This window comes from Mustela erminea, chromosome 15, assembly GCF_009829155.1.
Source record: "Mustela erminea isolate mMusErm1 chromosome 15, mMusErm1.Pri, whole genome shotgun sequence".
Taxonomy (NCBI): Eukaryota; Metazoa; Chordata; class Mammalia; order Carnivora; family Mustelidae; genus Mustela; species Mustela erminea.
The window spans coordinates 34,186,429-34,207,860 of record NC_045628.1 but is presented as its reverse complement, the minus strand read 5'-3'; the positions used below and the strand labels follow the sequence as shown (position 1 = coordinate 34,207,860).

The following is a 21,432-nucleotide window of genomic DNA, read 5'->3' as shown; positions in this document are numbered from 1 at the left end:
CTTCATAAAAAATGGAATCATGCAGTATGTGACCTTTTATATCTGGCTGCTTTCACTTAGCATAATGTTTTCAAGATTTTCCTGTTATACCACCTGTCAGTATTTAATTCCTTTTTATGACTAAATAATATTCCGTAGTACAGATGCATCATGTGTTGTTCATGCGTTCATCCATTGATGGGTGTTTGGATTCTTTCCACGTTTTGTGAATAGTACTGCTGTGAATATTCAAGTACAAGCGTTAGGTTTAACTACCTCTTTCAGTTCTGTGGAGTGAACACCTAAGAGTGGAATTGCTGAGTTCACATTTGTTTTACAAAGAGAATTTTCCCAGGGCAGAAAAGTAAAGGCTGACTCTTTTCTTCCTCTCTCTCTTTTTCAGTACTTGAAAGATGTTGCTCCACTCTCTTCTAGTTTGCATTGTTTCTGTCAAGAAATATGCTGTTGTATTTATCTTTGTGTTTCTCTAGGTAATGTGTCTTATTTCTCTAGGAGCTTTTAAGATTTTTTTTTTTTTTACTAGTTTTAAGCAATTTATAATGTGGCTTGTTATGGTTTTCTTCATGTTTCCTGTTAGGTTTTGTCAAGCCTCTTACATATATGTAATATCATCAGATCTGGAAATTTTTCAGCCTTTATGTCTTTATAGGTGTTTCTGTCCTACTTCTCTTTCCTTTGGAGACTCCATTAGACATGTATTTTACTGTTTGAAGTTGCCCTACCACAGAACAAACGTTCTTTCTCTTCATTGTTTTCAGTCTTTTTCTGCTGAGGCTTTTGAATAATTTCTCTTACTAAGTCTTCAAGCCTACTAATCTTTTCTTCTCCAGTGTATTATCTGCCTGTAATCCAGTCTAGTATGGTTTACATCTCAGATATTGTAGTTATCATTTCTAGTTCCGTTCGGGTCTCTTTTCTATCTTCCAGGTCTACCTAACCTTTTCAAACTTTATTTTCCTGAGCATATGAAATACAATTTCAATAGCTATTTTAACATTCTTGACTACTAATTTTATTATTGTTTTACATTCTGATTGGTTTCAGTTAAATTGATCGATCTCCTTTTGTATCATATTGTCCTATGTTTCTGCATGCTTACTAATTTTTTACTAGATGCCAGATATGAATTTTATCTTACTGCTAAATTTTTTTTTAAAGATTTTATTTATTTGACAGAGAACACAAGTAGGCAGAGAGGCAGGCAGAGAGAGCGGGGCTCCATCCCAGGACCCCGGGATCATGACCTGAGCCAAAGGCAGAGGCTTTAACCCACTGAGCCACCCAAGTACCCCCTAAATATTTTTGAATTACTTTTAGTTTTTGTTAGCTTTCTTCTCAGACATGGTTAAGTTTCTGGGAAAAGTTTTCGTTCTTTCAAGTCTTGCTTTTAGCTTTTATAAGTAAAGAAGGGTTCATCCTAATGTCACTTTTCCCCTCCCCTACCAGAACCAATGCCTTTTTAATAATCTACCCCCTGTCCTATGAATTACTAAGTTTTCTACTTTGGCTTGTGGCAATAGGTAAATTCCTGGTCCATGTGATCTTCAGAGATTGTTCTTTCTAATCTTTTCAGTGGTTCTATCTCTGTCTTGGTAATTTCTTTACATACATGCGCTGTTCAGTGCCCTGGTGCATACTAAAGGGGGAATTCTGAGAGTTTTGTCTGTGTACAACTCTTTTCTTCAGTACTCTGCCATAACAACTATAGTTTCTATTTGGTTTCTACTTCTACAGATCCTTAACTCAGGGAGCTTGGCAGACTGGGCCACAATTCCCCCTTCCTGAACTAGTGCCTGAAAACTTTTTCCATACAGTCAACTAGGGCACTTATAGGGTTGGGCTCACTTTGTTTGTTTCCTGGGCCTCAGGGTTAACTGTTCTTTCTTGTTTGATGTACAGTGTCTTCAGACTGTAGTTTCTTTAGTTGGTTCAATATAAAAGAGTAAAATTACTGACTTTCTTTTTTGTATGTGTGTACCACCTAATTCTCAAGAAACCACCAATGGGTTAAGAATGGAGTATTCAAACATAGGCAGTAAGCTCCTTGATACCAGTCTTGGTGATGTTTTTTTGGATCTGACTCCAAAAGCATAAAAAAACAAGTGGGACTACAAACTAAAAGCTTCTGCACAGCAAAGGAAACCATCAACAAAATAGAAGTTCAACCTACTGAAGAAGGAAGAGTATTTGGAAATCATATATCCAATAAGAGGTGATATCCAAAATGTATAGAGAATTCCTATAGTTCCAATACCAAAAAAAAAAAAAAAAATTTTTTTTTAATGGGCAGAGGATCTGAATAGATATTTTTCCAAAGAAGACTTACAGCTAGCCTAGAGGCACATGAAAAGATGCTCAACATCACTAATCATCAGGGAAATGCAAATCAAAACCACAATGAGATATCACTTCACACCTGTCAGAATGGCTAGAATCAAAAGACAAGAAATAACAAGTATTGGCAAGGTGTGGAAAAAACGAAACCCTCGTTCACTGTTGGTAATTGGTACAGCCACTATGGAAAACAGTATGGAGTTTATTCAGAGTATTAAAAATAGAACTACCGGGGTGCCTGGGTGGCTCAGTGGGTTAAGCCTCTGCCTTCGGCTCAGGTCATGATCCCAGGGTCCTGGGATCAAGCCCCGCATCAGGCTCTCTGCTCAGCAGGGAGCCTGCTTCCCCCATCTCTTTCTCTGCCTGCCTCTCTGCCTACATGTGATCTCTGTCTGTCAAATAAATAAATAAAATCTTTAAAAAAAAAAAAATAGAACTACCATGTGATTCAACAGTTCTTCAGGATATTTAGTCAAAGAAAATGAAAACACTAATTCAAAAAGGGTTGCAATATTCCTTGTAGCATTATTTATAATAGCCAAGATATAGAAACAACCTAAGTGTTGATCAATGGATGAATGGTTAAAGAAGATATGATATGTATACAATGGAATATGACTCCACCATAAGAAAGAATGAAATCTTGCCATTTGCAACAACACGGTTGGAGCTAGAGGGTATTGTGCTACTTGAAATAAATCAGGCAGAGAAAGACAAATACCATATGATCTCACTAACATGTGGAATCTAAAAAAAAAAACAAAACAAATGAACAAACAAAACAAAAACACATCGTATGGGAAAGAGTGTTAGTTGGCAGCAGAAGGGAGGTTGGGGGTGGGTGAAATGGGTGAAGGAGGTCAGGGGGTACAGACTTCTAGTTACAAAATGAATAGGCCATGGGGATGTGGTGTGCAACATGGTGACTATAGTCTGTGATATTGCTGTGCCTATCTGAAGGTTGCCAGAATAATGAATCTTGAAAATTCTCATCACAAAAGAAAACAATTTTTAACCTTTTGGGCTAAAGGATTAGCCCAGTGGTGGCTCAGTGGATTAAGCCTCCGCCTTCGACTCAGGTCATGATCCCAGGGTCCTAGGATCAAGCCCCACACCAGGCTCTCTGCTCAGCTGGGTGCCTGCTTCCCCCTCTCACTCTGCCTGCTTCTCTGCCTACTCTCTCTCTGATCTCTCTCTCTCTCTTTCTGTCAAATAAATAAATAAAATCTTTTAAAAAAAATTTTTTTTAACCTTTTATGGTAACAGATGGATAACTAGACTTACTGTGATGATTATTTCAAAGTCTATACCCGTTTCAAAGCATCACATTGTACACCTAAAGCTAATATAATATTGTATGTCAATTATATCTCAATTTTTAAAAAGAAAAAGAGGGGAAGGAGTGTTGATTTGGGGTAAAAAATCCAAGCTACATCATGAAGCATACCATGTTACCATGCTATGTCTTAGCTATCTTGAATCTTGGTGTTTGCTCTTTCTCTTTATAGCCATTCAGTAAATATTTATCAGACTTATACTGTCTTTAACTACTGATGAACAAAGAGGCATGCTTTTGCCCTTTTAACATGGACACCTTGTTCACAAAGGCCTTGTCTTCTAGTATAAGCATTTAGAGATTTATCTGTTAAAACTTAATTTTAGAAAACTTATCTAGAAAATGGGGTATGCACAATCTCAAGTGACCATGTGGCAAGGTTTTAGTTACATGAAATTCTCTAGCTAGGAGGCATTTAGCAGAGTCCAGGTAATTTGTTACAAAACTTTAGATTGCCAGATTTGATAGAGACTATAAGATGCATGGGTAGAATAAAGTAGAATTCTGTGTACTAACCTTAAAAGACATCCATACGATGTTGATAGATTTTTTTCTAAAAAGGAAAATTGCAGGATAATTTGTATTGTATTTCTCAATTTTGGCTTTGAGAGAGAGAGAAAGATAGAAAATGTGTGTGTCTGTGTGTGTGTGTCTGTGTGTCTGTCTGTCTGTCTTTCTGGAGTTGGGATTGTGTTTCTAAGCATAGAGAAAAAAGTTTACATAATGTGCAACTGTCATGGCAAGGGCACACAAATACCACTAGTATTTGTCACATGAGTATAAACACATTTGACTGGAGTAAACTTACAGACAAAGAATTATCAGAGTATATACCAACCCCAAATTCTTTTTCCTCAGAAAGGTGTGCTTAGGCCTGGCATAGGCACTCTGGATGTGCCAAGGAAAGGGATCTGATAGAGGGAGGGACATTGTATGCATTGAAAGAGAAGGTTTAGGAACATCTGGTTGCCTAAGTCGTAATGGGAACAGGAGCCTTTGGAGGTTTTAATCTCTATGAGCTTGTTCTAGAAAATAGGAAATGAGCCCCCAGGACCATCCATATTTATCTAACAGCAAACTGCTTACCTCTGAGATTGGGAGTAGAGAAGAACAGAATGACTAATTTTTGCCTTAATGCATTTTTTAGTTGCTTAAGTTTATTCCAACTCACATGAGATTTCTTTTTAAAGGCATAGATTTGGTGATCAACACAGTATCTGACTCATAGTATGTATAAAGTAAATGTTGATTCATTAGATAAATCATTGACCTAGCCACTCCACCAAACTTAGGTAGATTTTTAAAGATGGAAATAAGTGGCAAAATGGTACTTTTTAAAATATATCTATAAACAGAGATTACATTCCAGCAATATTTATTGTACCCAAAATTTTATTGCCAAGGAAATATAGACATATATATGGATACCCATGCATAGATCTATATGTATGCTTCGATGTATGCATAGAGATGACTGGAATAATAAAAGACAAGAAATCATCACTGTTGATGATTATCATTGTGGAGGGGACACTGAAGTTCTAGATGGAAGAAAGAGATCCTTTCAGCGTATGTTCCCTCTCTGTAGTTTAGATTACTTAGTATGTGATGTGCTATTCCCTTCGCCCCTCCCTTTCTTCTTCATTGCCTTCCTTCCATTTCATTATCAGGAGCGGGTATTTAAAAGAATATGGAAGTGTTCCAGAATGTCAGAGAAAGGATTTGCTATGGGAAAAATTCAGAAGCCTCTGAAAACATAACATGCGTTTGAAAGTTTTAAGACTGAGAAAGCAAACAGGAGGCAATATGCACAGGCAAGGAGAAAAGATGGGGCAGGACTTTCTGCTTGATGGAGTCTTTGAAATACTTGCCAGTATGTTCTACTGTATACAGTGATATTGGGATACATGGTTTCTGCAATCATAGTAGAAGTATCTAGATGAGTAAAACGTGTGCCTTTGTCCTTTGACTTACCTGACCTGAACAAGTGTATCCAGTCTCTGGGAAGGAGTCTATAGCCCACAATACCTACAACTCCATCTCAGTATTTTATTTTATTTTATTTTATTTTTCATCTCGGTATTTTAAATAGAGACTCACTTGCCAGCCACAAACCCTAAAAGAACTAAATCTTTTTCAACTTCAAAGCCAGTCTTCCTTTCCATATTTCTAAGCCTTCATTGATGTGGAAAAAAAATCCACTATTGGTGTGCCACCAAGGAGTAGAAGAATAGGAATGCTTCCAATTAAACTTTGCTATGGTGCTTTATTATCACTTTAATTTTTTTAGTTTTAAGCACACATTCCTTTAGACCTTAGGCAATGATTTTTATCATTTATTACTTAACTCCATTTCTATCCTTCTAACACAAACTGTGCTGAATGTGCCAAATCCCATTGGAGTCTTTTGGAGACATTTTAAATGGCAGTTAAACTTAACTTATGACAGATTAGCCATACTCAGAACCCAATTGAAATCAGAATAGAAACAGCTAAGATCAGATTTACATGTGCAAACTTGATCAACAGCAATTGTAAGATGCATCCATTTTCATGGAAAAGATGAAAAATGGTATGATTTACGGGGTCCCTTTGCCTTCCAAAGTATTTTCCTAAAAGTTTGTTGATGCTTAAATTCTTTTAATAAAGAACAGTGCTTTTATTTCACCATTAAAAATACAAGGCTTAAAACATAAACACATAGGGTACTATGCTGCCTGATATTTTTGAAATTTGGCAAGTGAAGTTTATCAGTCCATCACAATTCTTTCTTCTAGCGCAAACTGTCCTCCATAATGTGGATCATGATTTCATTTTAAAAGATCTGCTGCCTACCAGACAATGCCCATATTCTTTGGCATGGCAGAGAAGGCCAGTTTGATCCTAACCCACTTCTCGTCCTCGTCTTCCACCTCCCCTCTCCCCAGGTCCTCACTTGCAACCCCTCCTACACCAAGTAGTGTGTCTTTTGCTCCTGCTCCACCACTTTGTTATCCCCCCCTATTCTCAGTCTCCATTGTTGACTTGTTGATTGTTCCATCAGTGTGGACATGCCCATCTATCTTGGCACTGTTCTCTTCTTACTGTGTCTTACTTCATCTTGTCCCATAGCTTCAACTACCAGCTACAGTAGCTTCTCATGGTAGCCTTTCTTGAGTAAGTCCGAGATTTACGTGGTAAGCAGTAAGCATGTCTATCATCAGAATTCAAAGAGGGCAAAAGGAGTGTTCAGCAAGTACCAGGTGCTCCCTGCTGTCTTCATACCACCTTCTGAGCATCTCTCCTCAGTCTCCTGCCTTAGTAGTACTGACTTGGTACAGCCTCTTATCTATCATGTGAAATAAATTAGGAACCAGCTGATTGACATCATCTCTATTTAATCCTCCTTGTTGCCCAAATAACCTTTCCAAATACAAATCTGTTTTTGTTTCTCCCACAGTTAGCCTTATCTCTTTTTGCTAAGAATAATAATATGTAAGACCTTCTATTACCATACTACTGCCTGCATATCCAGTTCCGTCTTACATTATGCGCCGTGCTCGCGCGCACACACATACACACGGCCATGTATACAACTACTTGTGCTTCTCTCTCACATACATAACTTCTTGTGCATTACTTGAATTCTCCAAGCACTCTGTGCTATTTCATGCCTCTGTGCTTCTGCACACTCCAATATTTTTGCCCAGTGTGCCCATGTTTGCATCAGAGGTACTTGTCTTTTTAATATCAAGTGTCATTTACTCTATTAAGGCTTTTATGAACCCCAGGCAAAAAAATGACTTCTTTATCCCCATGATACCATATATACCAAGATATATTTAGATAGAGATGTTTGTTGGCATAGCTATTTAGATGCTTCTTAGGAACAAGAATTCTTTTTTATTGGTCTTTTTTATCTTTACTGCTTAGCACAGTGCCTGTTTCTAGTACACAGTAAATAGATGTTAGTTGAAGGAATAACTTCTGTTTGTGATAGGTCAAAGTATATGAGAAGTGGGGGATACTAGAATGAACCTGAAGCAAATTGAAAGTCACAACTAAGAGGAGCTGAGGATGAGGAGGAAATCAAACCCGCTAATTAGAAAGAAAGCTTTAGTTTCTTTCTAAGTGTCAGAGACTCAATCATATGCTTTAGGTCACATGTGGAACCAGCTCAGGGAACGTGTTAGCGCCACTTGCCACCACCATGAAAAAAAAAATTCTAGTTACATGGAATCAGTAGGATCCATCAGCCTTCCCCAGAAATACTTGAGTTATTTCTTTTATTTGATTTTATTTTAGTGTAAAGGAAAACCCTAAGAACAAAGTTGAGTAGTAAAAGGAGATAATAAAGGTAAGAATACATGTGTGTAGCACTTAATCATATGTTATTATAGTCATTAACCACTGGGATCTGAAACTGGATTTTCAAGTTAGGCAGACTGGCTCATATGACTTTTTAGGCAAGTTCTTTACCCTTTGTAGGCCTCAATTTTTCAACCTGTGAAGTGGGAGTAATAGTATTATATACATGTTTGCCTCAGGAATTAGAGATGACTTAATCTAAGAAAAGCACTTACTGTACTAACTGGCAGAAACTAATCACTCAATAAATGCAGATAGATTTTTTGGTCCTACATTTCATTTATTTTTCTGCTAATGGCAATAGTATCATAAGTATTTTTTATAAACAAACTCGGCATGTTAAAGAAAGTAGTTTCAGAATTGGAATAAATGATGCTTATTTTGCTTATGTGGAAATATTCAGAATGAACTACCCAAATGAATTTTAGCACAATATAGTAAGATTTTATAATAACAATTTAAGTGATTTTTCCAAAAAGGAACTCCATAGTCAAACTGCAGTTCTGGAGAGTATCACCTGCTGTTTTCAAATGTAAAAGTATGTTTAATTGCATACAAACTAAGCATTTTATGAAAAGTGTGGAAACCTGGATATCTTAAGATGAATAAAAACTTCAAATTAACCAGAATTATTATATTTAAATTAGAGAACATGAATTACTGATAAAATTCAACTAATTTGTTGAATCTGTATTGAAAAGCAAAAGGTAAGCAATAATAATATACAATAAGATAACAAAGATAAACATTATTTAACATCAATGATAACATAGTCTCAAATTTTTGAGTAAATATTTCATTAAAATCAAAATTATGTGGATAAATGACATTAATAATAGCTAGCAGTTTTGAGTGCTTACTTAATTACCGGTCATACAACTTTATTAAACTATAGGAATGTTGCTAGGGCTAACTGGACTCTTAAAAGTGTGAGTTCCCCGAGTTTACCAGCTGCCCAGGCTTCCTGAGGCCTATTTTGTTTGAGTGGGCTTCCATTAGATTGGCATGTTTATCAGGGAAGAATCAAAGGGAAAAAAAATGACTCAGATGCAAATTCTGCTCAGTCTGCTCTTAAGTTTTTGATGGATGTACTATTGGCATAGTTAATATATTGAAAACTATAATAAAGGATACCCCCACCCTTCAGATCTGAAATTTTCAGCAGGTGATAAACCCCACAGAAAAATTGCCACAGAATTGACCTGAGACTGATTTGAATACGGACTGCTTTGAATGTAAATTTTGTCCCTTATAATTAAAAATGTTAACTTCACCTGGACAAATAGCTTTTATGTTTGTTTGTTTGTTTGTTTACCACTACCTACAATAAGAAGTACACCTTACGTAGTAACTGAGTATATACATGTGTGTATATTTGTGTGTGTGTAGATCTATGGGGGGGGTGTGTTTGAAGTAATTTTCACAGGAATGAATACTCTTATGACATATAGCATATTCTCTTAGTTATGACACGTGGCATATTTTTTTTTTAATACTGCTTGCAACCCACAGTGTGGAAACACTCAGCTGGACAAATAGGTAACATGTTTTCTTCTCCTTTCGGAAGCCTTCTTGAGAAATCAGCATAGAGATTGAAAAGAGAAAAGTCATACCAGTCCTCTGGTATGACTATCATGGGAAAACCTATAATGCTTCCCAGTTGTGTCTACCATATATAGGAGCAATGTTAATCCTACCTCTTTATCATTCTGAATTAACACAGTGTGCTGCTGAAGCAAATGTTATTATTTTCCCATATTTTTTGTCGTGCTTCTTTTCTGTTCCACTGAACAATTCTGAACAAATTTACTGTGGTTTCTCCCATTGTTTGGAATTAGTACCATTACAGATCTGCATAATTTTAGTCTGTAACTCTGATCCTGCAAATTATTTATAATATGTATCTATATATGAGTAAGAGTCTGAGAACACTACTATTTTCTTCTTCATCTATAGAAAGCGTTTAGGCCTCATCTTCACAAAAATCCCTCTAGTTCTATAGTGATTCCTTTTTGTTTTAGTTCTCATTTATTTACTTATTTGAGAGAGTGTGCACAAGGTGCAGGAGGGGCAACGGGAGAGGGAATGAGAGAATCTCAAGCAGATTCCAGGCCGAGCATGGAACCCAATGTTGAGCTCATTCTCACGACCCTGCGGTCATGACGTGAGCTAAAATTAAGAGGCAGTCACTTAACTGACTGAACCACCCAGGTGCCCCTGTAGTGATTCCTTTTTTTAAGGAAATCTTGTTTTCAACTGTATTGAGTTTCTTTGAAATCTCTGGGTTAATATTTTTATCACTTCATTACATGGACATATTTTTTTTAAGATTTTATTTATTTATTTGACAGACAGAGATCACAAGTAGGCAGAGAAGCAGGCAGAGAGAGAGGAGGAAGCAGGCTACCCACTGAGCAGAGAGCCCAATGCGGGGCTCCATCCCAGGACCCTGGGATCATGACCTGAGCAGAAGGCAGAGGCTTTAACCCACTGAGCCACCCAGGCGCCCCGACGAGGACATATTCTTGAGGAACTCCAGTAAATAGCAAGATTTCCCATTGTAGAAACGATGTCACTTTTCCCAAATAAATTTTATTTCCTTATTGGCTCTTCATACAGAAAGAACTTGGGTAAGAACAGTTTATAAAATTTTAGTTCTAGTCCATGCTGTATCATTTAACTCAGCATAAGGAATAAAGTATACTAAGAAAATAAATTTTCTGAAGTGTTAGGTAGTACTGATATGAAATTCAGTGTTTGAGTCGATATTTATTCAGGACCAGTGTGGCAGGTGTTGTTCTAGGTTTTTGGGATAATCATTAAATAACACAGCCATAAATTCCTACCTACCCTTTGGAGCTTATATTCTAATTAGAGGGAAAAAAAGGTGTTTTTTTTTTCCCCAAGTAAAATATATACTCAATTAGAACTTGATAAGTTTTAAGAAAGAAGTAAAGCAGGGCAGAGGATAACAACCAATTATCACTGCCTGTAATTCCCAGCCAAATGACCCCACAGAAGGTGCAGAGTGAGCACCATTGTTCTTACATCTCCTCTGAAAGTAACCAAAGCAGCAAGGGAAGGGCTGTAGAACCTGTAAGTCCCACAGGAACACAGCACCTCAGTAGGTACAGTTAGATAGCTTTAATACAGAAGAAGAGCCATGAGGCATTTTTCTGTGTAGATAAGTGGTCCCGTTTCTTTAGTGTTTGTGTGTTGTCATGTACACCCATGCCTTTAGTGCACATTGATTATTGTGAGGGGAGAGGAATTCTTAGCTCTTCACATTTTGTGCTACTCTTACATATTGTTGCTTTCTTTCCTGTTACTGAGAGGCGGTAATGAATATTGGCTATTAAGCACGTGATTCTGGAGCCAGACTCACTGGGCTAACATGCCATTTCTGGTAATTACTTGCTGTGTAAACTTGGATAAGTTGTTTAACCTCTCTGTGCCTCAGTGTTCTCAGTTGTAAATTATTTAAGTTCCAAATAAAATAATTGCATCGAAATATTTTCCAACCAAATGAGCAGATTACTTTTAGTTTTTAAAACAGAGTATGTTCGGGGTGCCTGGGTGGCGAGGTCAGTTAAGCATTTGGCTCGGGTCATGATCTCAGGGTTATGAGATCAATCCCTGGGAGTCAGACTCTGCCCTCAGTAGGGCAGAGTTCTCTCTTTCCCTCTGCCCCTCCCGCTTGTGTGTACACACAAAATAAATAAATTCATTCATTCATTCATTCATTCATTCATTCATTTTAAAAACAATATGTTTTATATTTGGTAGAAAAAACAGAAAAGCAAAGCAGAAGGTGAAAAAATAGCTTTTAAAAACAGGCAATGACAATCTGAAAAGGTTACATATTGTATGACTCTAGCTATATGATATTCTGGAAAAGGCAAAACTGTGGAGACGGTAGGAAGATCAGCAGTTGCAGGGGCTAGGAGGGAGGAACAGATGAATAGATAGAGCAAAGGGACTTTTAGGGTCGACTTTTGCTTGTGATATTGTAACTGTGGACACGTGTCCTTATCCATTTGTCCAAACGCAGAGAATGTACAGCACTAAGAGTGGACCGTCATGTAAACACTGGACTCTGGGTGACAACAGGGTGTCAGTGTAGGCTCATCAATTGTCACAAACGCTGACGCTGGGGGAGATTGTGGGATGGGGAAGCTGGAAGTATATGCGATCTCCCTGTGTTTCCAGTCAGTTTTGCTGCAAACCTAAAATTGCTGTAACAGAGTCTTAAAAACCAAGATGAGAAAGGGAATGAAATCTGAATACCACGGAAAAGAAATAGATGAAAAGGAAAAGGAGGGAGACGATGTCAGTGGCTCCTTTTCTCTGCAGATAACTCGGGCCACCTTTTGCCACTGGTACAGTTTGGCAGTCCATGCAGCTGGTTTTGTTGGGAGCAGGAAAATACCCCCCAGAAAGTAACTTGGTCTAGTGAGAAGTTAACTTTTTGAAATAGGTAACAACTTGCTTTTTTGTAATGTTGAAAAATTTAGCGTAGACTTCATTTTCTCTGTGCTACTGTGTATTTCATGTGGCGCTTCACCCCTTGGGAAGTTAGTAGAAGTTCTCATGTATTTTGTGGAGGCTCGAGATATCCTGTAACTGGATGTGAGGGAAAATTAAATTGAAAGTTCGTGAAGAAGACCTACTGTGAAGAGGCTAATTATTGCCATTCTGTCTCTTAGTTTTCGAGGTTCTGGTGTGGAATCCTATAAGGTTTAAACTTTTTATTTTAGTGAAGAGCATATATTTATCTACCATATGAATGACCAAAATGTTTTATGGACAAAACACTCACTTTCATTTTTCTAACAGCTCTGTGTCTAACCTTGCCAAGTGCTTCAGCCAAGTCTTTGTATGGTTCATTCTGGAAAAAACTCAATTACATGGATTCAAGACAATATACTAGAATTTGTTCTGTAAGCCTGCATTTTATAGGTTCACATACCAGTTCATGTGAGAGAGAGAGAGAGAGAGAGAGAGTGTGTGTGTGTGTGTGTGTGTGTGTGTGTGTACAGGTACCAAATGCTGGCCACCACCAAAGTAAAGGAAAACAGTGATTTATCTATAAATTGTATCCTATTTACACATCAAACAAATTGTTTAAACTTTTTACCTTACTGGTTTGCCTTGATAACTCATGAATGACTACACTTTTTTTTAAGAGCTATTACAACTCACACAGCAACACCCTCCCCAGTGCTGTCAGGACTGTTATACAATTGAACCACATTAAAATGAATTTCTCAGGGGCAAGAAATTTAAAACACTTGAACTTGAAAATTCCATTCTCTGACTCTAATCTCCTGTCGGTCCAGCTCTCCCAGTCCTTTCATTCCCACTAACTCTGCACTTTATTTGCACTCATTGTGTGTTCCACGTTCATAAACACTTCGTATTTTCCACTCAAACCCCTTTTGGCTTCACTTTTCTTCCTCCCCAGCCTTATCAACCATCGAATCACAACATTCACCAGTACCCCAGATTGGTTGGTCACTAAATTCATCCATCAGGCTTTTCTTGACGTTCCCTACCTTTCCCGTATTACCTTACAATCTGATAGTTACCCTATAAATGCTTAATGGAAAGAAGGAGAGAGGGAGAGAAAATTCTTTGGTTTTGTGGTCATGTGCTGAAAATTTCTTGTGGAAACCTATTACTTTTGTTGCTTGAAAGCATTACAAATTCATGTTGTTGAACATCAACCAGGCCTTCATTCCTATGGCCCAGTGTTTTTATTTCTCTGTATTTGTCCTATTTCTCATTATCCCTGCTGCAGGTCACTTTCACTCCTTAAAACCATCAGGTCCATCATCTGCTATCATCTTCATAGCTTCATTGTTACAACTAGGTCATCTAAATTTCTTTCCTTTAATCTCATTCACCCAGGGATTCTTTAGTATCTTCACTTACTCTTCCTGCCCCCTGCCCACCCTTTTTGGTCCCTCTTCAAAAAAAAATGAGAGAGACTATGGACTATGTGTGGGTGTTGTCTTTGGATGGGTGGACATCAGTAACTTTCTAAAGTAAACCCCTCTCTTTGTACCTAATTCCTTCTGCTATCCTCCCTTATCATCTGTTCCGTGATCACTAATGTCATCTATCCTCAGTGATCACCATTGACTTCCTAATTGTCAGTATTCTCTTTTTGGTCTCCTGATCTGTGGCATGACATTATAGATTTTATAGATAATCTAGAAATTCTGTTTTCTCTTTGAATGACGACACCATTCTCCCTCAGATGTCTTCATCTTACAACCCTGGTTTATAGGTGTTCCTCGTGTATCTGCCGCTTTGCACTGTTCATACACATCACTAGGGATTCTCAAACGGTAGTGACTATAAGAATCACCAAAGATTCTTGTTTTATATGTAGGTTTCTAGATCCTGCCCTCAGAGATTGTGATGAAGTAGGTCTGGAATGAAACTCATGAACCCGCATTTTTAACTAGCTCTTCTTGTGACTCTAATAAAAGTGATGCATGGCCACACTTTGAAAAAAATAATACACTACAGTCTTGTGTACTCTGTGACTTATGAGTAAATAGTCTGTCACAGCCATGCTGATTACTCTGAAATATTTAACATTCTACTCAAGAATTTCCTCTTATTATCTATTATTTCTCGTTTTATCTTGTTAATATCACCTTATTACCATACTTTGATAGTCTCGGGATCAGAGCAGGGCTGGTGATCAGTTAGCATGCCCTTGCTGTTGGTTATTAAAACAAGAAAATATTTGGGGGTGCCTGGGTGGCTTAGTTGGTTGAGCGTCCAGCTCTTAGTTTCAGGTCATGATCTTGGGGTCCTGGGATCGAACCCTGCATCAGGTTCCACACTCATTGCACAGTCTGCTTGTCTCTTTCCCAACCTATCTGCTCCCCAGCCACTTGCCCAAGCACGTGCTTGCTCTCTCTCTCTCTCAAATAAATAAATAAAACCTAAAAAAAATAAAATAAAATATTTGCAAGAACACCGTACACGGCTATTGCCCTAAGCCCCTGCATATCATTCCTGTCTGTCCTTGTGCCTCTCCTGAAAGCCCCTGGATCTCCTCACCATCCACCAACAAAGAGATACCTTGGACCACAGTTTCTCCAGGAACCTGCTCCAGTACAAACCTGGCATCTTAATTGGTTGATTTGTGTCACTTAAATATCACTCCTCTTAAAGATGATGATGTTATTCACCATGTGAGACACGGGATAAGAAAGTGGTTTTAACGGGAAGGATGGTAAATTCAGGAGATGAGATGATTTATGTGTAGTGTTAAGTCTGCTAAAATAGTTGGATGGAGTGTCCTGCAGCATGTCCAAGATTACAACAGCTGTCCTTTCCAAATTTGACCGATTACCAGAATCTAAGACTAGCCCTGAGACATTTTGATTCATTGGGACTGGGGTGGGGCCCAGAAATCACTGGTTTTTAACATTTTCCCCAGTGATCTGATGATTTAACTAGGTGTGAGAACTACTCCTAGATTGAGAACACAGAAAATTAGTACCAAAGTGTTGCTCCATATTGGACCTCAAATAGGCATTTTACATTCCGTGGCACAATCAAAAAGATTAGATAATGATATGTGGAATTTTCTTCACAAAAACCACCAGCAGCGGTGCCTGTGTGCTCAGTCGTTAAGCATCTGCCTTTCACTCAGGTCATGGACCCAGGGTCCTGGGATCAAGTCCCACCTGGGGCTCCCTGCTCAGCGGGGAGCCTGCTTCTCCCTCTCCCTCTGCTTGCTGCTCCCCTTGCTTGTATACTTGCTTGTATACTCTCTTGCTTACTCTCTATCGGATAAACAAATGAAATCTTTAAAAAAAAGAAAAAACTCAGGACCAGTACTAGAAAATATCACTTGTATATATTTTATCCACAGAAACTAACTCAATGTTAAATTCTATACAACAAAATGCATTTTTGTCTCTAGCAAGAAAGAGCTCCTTTTCTAGGAGTTTCTTTAAAAATAATCTCCACTAGAAAAAAAAAAAATCCCACATTTAGGAAAATTACAACGAAATATGGTCACCTGTATATATATTTTTTAATTTTAAGAGAAAATACATCATTTTAGATTATCATCCAAGAGTAAGTTAAAATTTGAATCAAAATATGTAATTATGTTTTAGTCAGGTGTTGTGTTTCTCTGAATCATATGTACAATTTATTGAAACAAAGGATAACAATTCTGTAAAATGTAGTGTCATGGGTTTACTCCTGAGTCATTTATTACGTATATGATTCTTGAGTCACTAATTACTAAGGCTTTCCTATAAGGAAAAGATTACTAACAATAGGCAAAGGGAGTGATTGTGTAACCTTTTGAATACTAAGTATTATAGTTACAGAAAGACTTTTTAAAACCATACGTGGGAATTAAATTATGTCAAATTACAGTTATTTCAAAAATCGGTATTAGCATTACTTTTCATTGACAGACATGTATTTTCCCTAAAAAATAAAAATAAATTTTGGGATTTAAAATCTTGCAGGTTTATAGAGAAATAGGTTCATAAGACTGGCATTACTATAGTAAGCCCTTATTATCCAGAGAGGGAGGAGTTTGTAGGTTGTGTATTAGAGGTACCTTTTGAAAGTAAGGCTGTGGGGGCCCCTAATTTTGTTTATAATACTAAAACCTAACATATGTAATTGCTGTGAGGATAAAAATGGAACCAAAATAATTAATACTAATGACTGCTGTTACGCTTTTTATGCAGTTGAATTTAGATCTGATAAGTTTCAAGCATAGCTCATTCTAGACTACAGCTAACTACAATTTGTAAATGCCTTTAGTGCTTCCCTGAAGTTGTACCCCAAGCAACACCAGCCCACCAAGGCTCTCCCCACCCTACCCCCACTATTCTGCACTTTGAAACACAAAGCAACTTGTCAGTTCAGTTTATTCAGTTAAGGTCAGTTCCGTGAAAACAAAGTCAAGGCAATTATTTGATTTAATTGACTAGTGAAACTGGTTATACAGGTAAGTAGAACTTAGTTTTATTTTTATCCAGCTGCATATTTGAATGTTCATAAAGTAACTTAGTAGAGTAAGTAATAAGATTCCGGTGACATTGTAATAGATTTAAAAGAATGATTACCAAAGCAAGGAAAAAAGACACTAAAACCCAAACTATAGAAAATATTTGTGGTATTTTTTTTCTTTATGGCTTTGCTTTTGCTGTAATGAATCATGTCCAAAAAATGAAGTCGTCTTTTCTTTCACTGTTCATTTCCTTTTCTTTGAGGAATTTTTTTCTTGGGCTAATGTAACCAAAAGGAAGTGTTCTAATATAATTTAGTTGAATCATTTGAGTAACTTAAAGTGTAGTCCTCAATCAGCAAGCAGATATTCTTTAACAGCTAGCTGGTCAATCACCTTTTGGATTCTCTTTTTTCCTTGCCCACCTAGATCTCATGGCCGATGATTTTAACAAGGATTCTTTCTGCCTTTGATTCTTCCTGCCTTCCACTGTACCTTCCACTGTACCTTCCACTGTACCTTCCACTGTACCTTCCACTGTACCCTTCCTGCTGTTCACCTTCAGCTTCTAGGTTGCTAATCGTTCATTTCTTCTATGTGAGTAGAACACCAAAAAATTGCAGTAACAAAATAAGTTCTATGTATAGATCTTAATAATATCTATATATATAGGTATCATATAGATATTATTATCTATATATATAGATATTGTTAAGAGCTATATAATATAGATATATATAATATCTATCTATCTATATATATATATCATAAATATAATTCACTTGAAAAAAGAAATAGAAATCATTTCTTGTCCCAGAAAAAAAGAGCAAATCTTTAGCCTCCACTGAACTTGTTAGTGACTATGAAGGAAAGAAGAAAAAAATATTTAAACATATAAAAGGCTAGAATTTTATTGTCAAAGACCATGTTAAGGTCATAAAGTAGGAATTTTGTAGTATTTTTGTTCTGTGTTAAAATACTCCCTTCTCTACCCCCCCCCCCCAGTTTTAAAATAGGTATCCACCACTTTTATAGAGATTATTCAGTTTTCACATATCAAACTTCAGAATACTTTTACTGAGAACAGATTAGGTACCAAAGTATGGGCTTACGGATACTGACAGTGCTGTGTTTAGTCCTATCCTGACCTACATTTTATATTTGCTTAGGAAAAGAGCAAACACAATAAAAAAAAATTTAAAGAACTAAGGTTGGTTGGGTATAGAAGTTAATAAAATCCTTAAGGGGGGGTACCTTGGTGGCTCAGTCAGTTAAGTGTCTGCCTAAGGCTCAGGTCATGATCCCAGGGCCCTGGGGTCAAGCCCCACATCAGGCTTCCTGCTCATCAGGGAGCCTGCTTCTCCCTCTCCCTCTCTGCCCTTCTCCCCTGCTAATGTGCTCTCTCTCTCTCTCTTTCTCTCTGTTAAACAAATAAATAAAATCTTTAAAAAATAAATAAAATCCTTAGGGAAAGAATTTTGGTCTTACATATTGAGAGCATTACATAGTCCTTAACCTTAGTGCAACTTATGTCTGAAAAAACTTGACAAGGAAAACTTAAATAAAAAAATTAATTTTGAAGTCTGTTACAATATTAAACTAGTCAAAAATGGATAACATCCTAAATGTTTATTACTATAAGCAATATAATTATGGGACCTTGGCTTCCTAGACAGTTTTGTCACCACGAAAATCATATATTAAGGTACTCTCAGAGCTTAGGAGAATAATTATATAAGGTAAAGTGAAAAGACATAATATAAAGTTATACATAATACACTAGCAATAAGCAATCCAAAAAGAAATTAAGAAGACAGTTCCATTTGTAATAGCATCCAAAAGAGAAAAATGCTTAGGAATAAATTTAATCAAACAGGAGAAATATTTGTACGCTGAAAACTACAAAACATTCCTGAAGAAATTTAAATATAAAAAGACCCAATAAAAGGGGGGCCCCTGGGTGGCTCAGTGGGTTAAGCCTCTGCCTTCGCTTAGGTCATTATATCAGGGTCCTGGGATAGAGTGCCACATCGGGCTCTCTGCTCAGCAGGAAGCCTGCTTCCCCCCCACCCCTCTCTCTGTGCCTGCGTCTCTGCCTACTTGTGATCTCTCTCTCTGTCAAATAAATAAATAAAATCTTTAAAAAAAAAAAAAAAGACCTAATAAATGGAAGACATCCCACATTCACAGATTAGAAGACCTCAGTGACAATACCACCCGAAACAATTTACAGATCCCATGCAATCCCTAACAACATCCTAACAACATCTTTTGCAAAAATAGAAAAACCCATCCAAAAATTCATATACAACTTCAAGGGACAATGAATGGCTAAAACAATCTTGAAAAGGAAAAATGAAGTTGGAGGACTCACACTTTCAGATTCTAAAATTTACTACAAAACTTCAGTAGTCAAAACAGTGTGGTACTAGCATAAGAATAGATAGATACAACTAATGGAATAGAATAGAGCCTAGAAATAAACCTTCATGTATATGGTCAATGGTTTTTCAACAAGATTGCCAAGACCGTTTAATGAGAAAAAAGACAGTCTTTTCAAGAAATGATAAAACTGGGTATCTACATGTAAGACATTGAAATTGAACCCATACCTTACACTATATACAAAAATTAATTCCAAGTGGATCAAAGACCTAAATTTCAGAGCTGAGAATATAAAACTCAAAGAAGAAAACACAGGAGGAAATCATGATCTTGAGTTTCGTAATTGTTTCTTTAAAACTGACATCAAAAGGGGCACCTGGGTGGATCAGTCAGTTGAGCTTCTGCCTCCCGCTCAGGTATCAAGTCTCACCTCAGGCTCCCTGCTTCCCTCTCCCTCTGCCCTTCTCCACTGCTCATGTTCTCTCTTCTCTCAAATTAATGAGTAAGATCTTTAAAAAAAAAAAAAAAAAAAAAAGACACCAAAATTACAGGCAACAAAAGAAAAACTAGGAAAGTTGGACTTCATGAAAATTAAAGAGTTTTGTGATCAAAAGACCCACAGAATGGGAAAAGATATTTGCAAATCATATGTCAAATAAGGAATATCCAGAACATAAAAGAGCTACTACAACCCAACAACAAAAAAGCAGACAACCTAATTAAAATATAGGTGAAATACTTGAATAGATATTTCTCCAAATAAGCTATACAACAGCCAATAGGCACATGAAATAACAGTGTTGGTGAGGATGTGAAGTAGAACCAAGTGCATTGTTAATAGGAATGTAAAATGAGGCAGCCTCTGTGGAAAACAGTTGCCAGTTCCTCAGAAAGTAAAATATAGAAAAAAATATATAATTACCATAGAACCTGGCAGTTTCATTGCATTCCTGAGTAGAACACCAAAGGAATTAAAGTGGGAACTCAAAATATTTATACAACACTATTTGTAGCAACGTTAGTTACAATACCCAAAAAGTGAAAACAACCCAAATATTCATCAACAGGTGAAAAAACACACAATGGAATATTATTTAACCATAGAAAGGAATGAAATTCTGACACATGGTACAGAATGGATGAATCTTGAAAACATTACATTAATGAAATAAGCAGACAAAATGACAAATATTATATGATCCCCCTTATATATCTAGAATAAGCAAACTCATAGAGACAGATAGTAGAATGGGGGGGCATGTTTTTACTTAATGGATACTTTTGTTGCAACTGATAAAAATATTCCAGAAATAGATACTGGTGATGGTTACACAACATTGTGAATGTACTTAATGCCACTGAAGGTGTACACTAAAATGGTTAAAATGCTAAATTTTATATTATTTATATTTTAACTATAATTTCTTAGAAACTTCATTATACATAATGATTTAGCTACAGTTCTTCAATTTTATAAATAAAGATGGAAGGAAATATGAAGACATGAGAAAAATGCTAAATTATAATGTCATGTTATTTTTAATAAAGAAAGCTCAAATAAAAGATTTTTATTTTAGCTAAAGAATATTTATTAAAAGAGAGAAATATTATGTTACATATCTTCTCACACCAAAAAAATGGCAAAACATTGAGGTGACCCACTCCTAAAATTGGTAACAATTCATATTTTATTTAAAATTTTTCTTTCCTGGGGCGCCTGGGTGGCTCAGTGGGTTAAAGCCTCTGCCTTCGGCTTGGGTCATAATCCCAGGGTCCTGGGATCAAGCCCTGCATCGGGCTCTCTGCTCAGCAGGGAGCCTGCTTCCTCCTCTCTCTCTCTCTGCCTGCCTCTCTGCCTACTTGTGACCTCTGTCTGTCAAATAAATAAAATCTTTTAAAAAATTAAAATAAAATAAAATTTTTCTTTCCTATTAATTTATTACTTGTTATTATCATAAAGAATAGTTATATTGATTAATAAGTTTTAAAACCTTCAAAGTTACATAGGAAACACTTTTCTGAGTAA

At 36.7% G+C, this 21,432-nt stretch overlaps 1 protein-coding gene across 7 annotated transcripts in view; it reads left to right on the top strand.

Moving 5' to 3' along the window:
- The window catches only part of PIBF1 (progesterone immunomodulatory binding factor 1), a 197,868-nt gene that overhangs the window by 138,826 nt on the left and 37,610 nt on the right, over positions 1–21,432 (top strand). Inside the window, exon 15 of one of the 7 annotated variants that reach the window (XM_032314450.1) lies at positions 7,955–8,006. The exons of the other annotated variants lie outside the window; for them this stretch is intronic. Within the exon in view, the coding sequence (XP_032170341.1) occupies positions 7,955–7,972 (18 nt within the window). The 3' untranslated portion in view covers positions 7,973–8,006. The remainder of the gene's footprint in view (positions 1–7,954; positions 8,007–21,432) is intronic. 7 annotated transcript variants of the gene reach the window in all.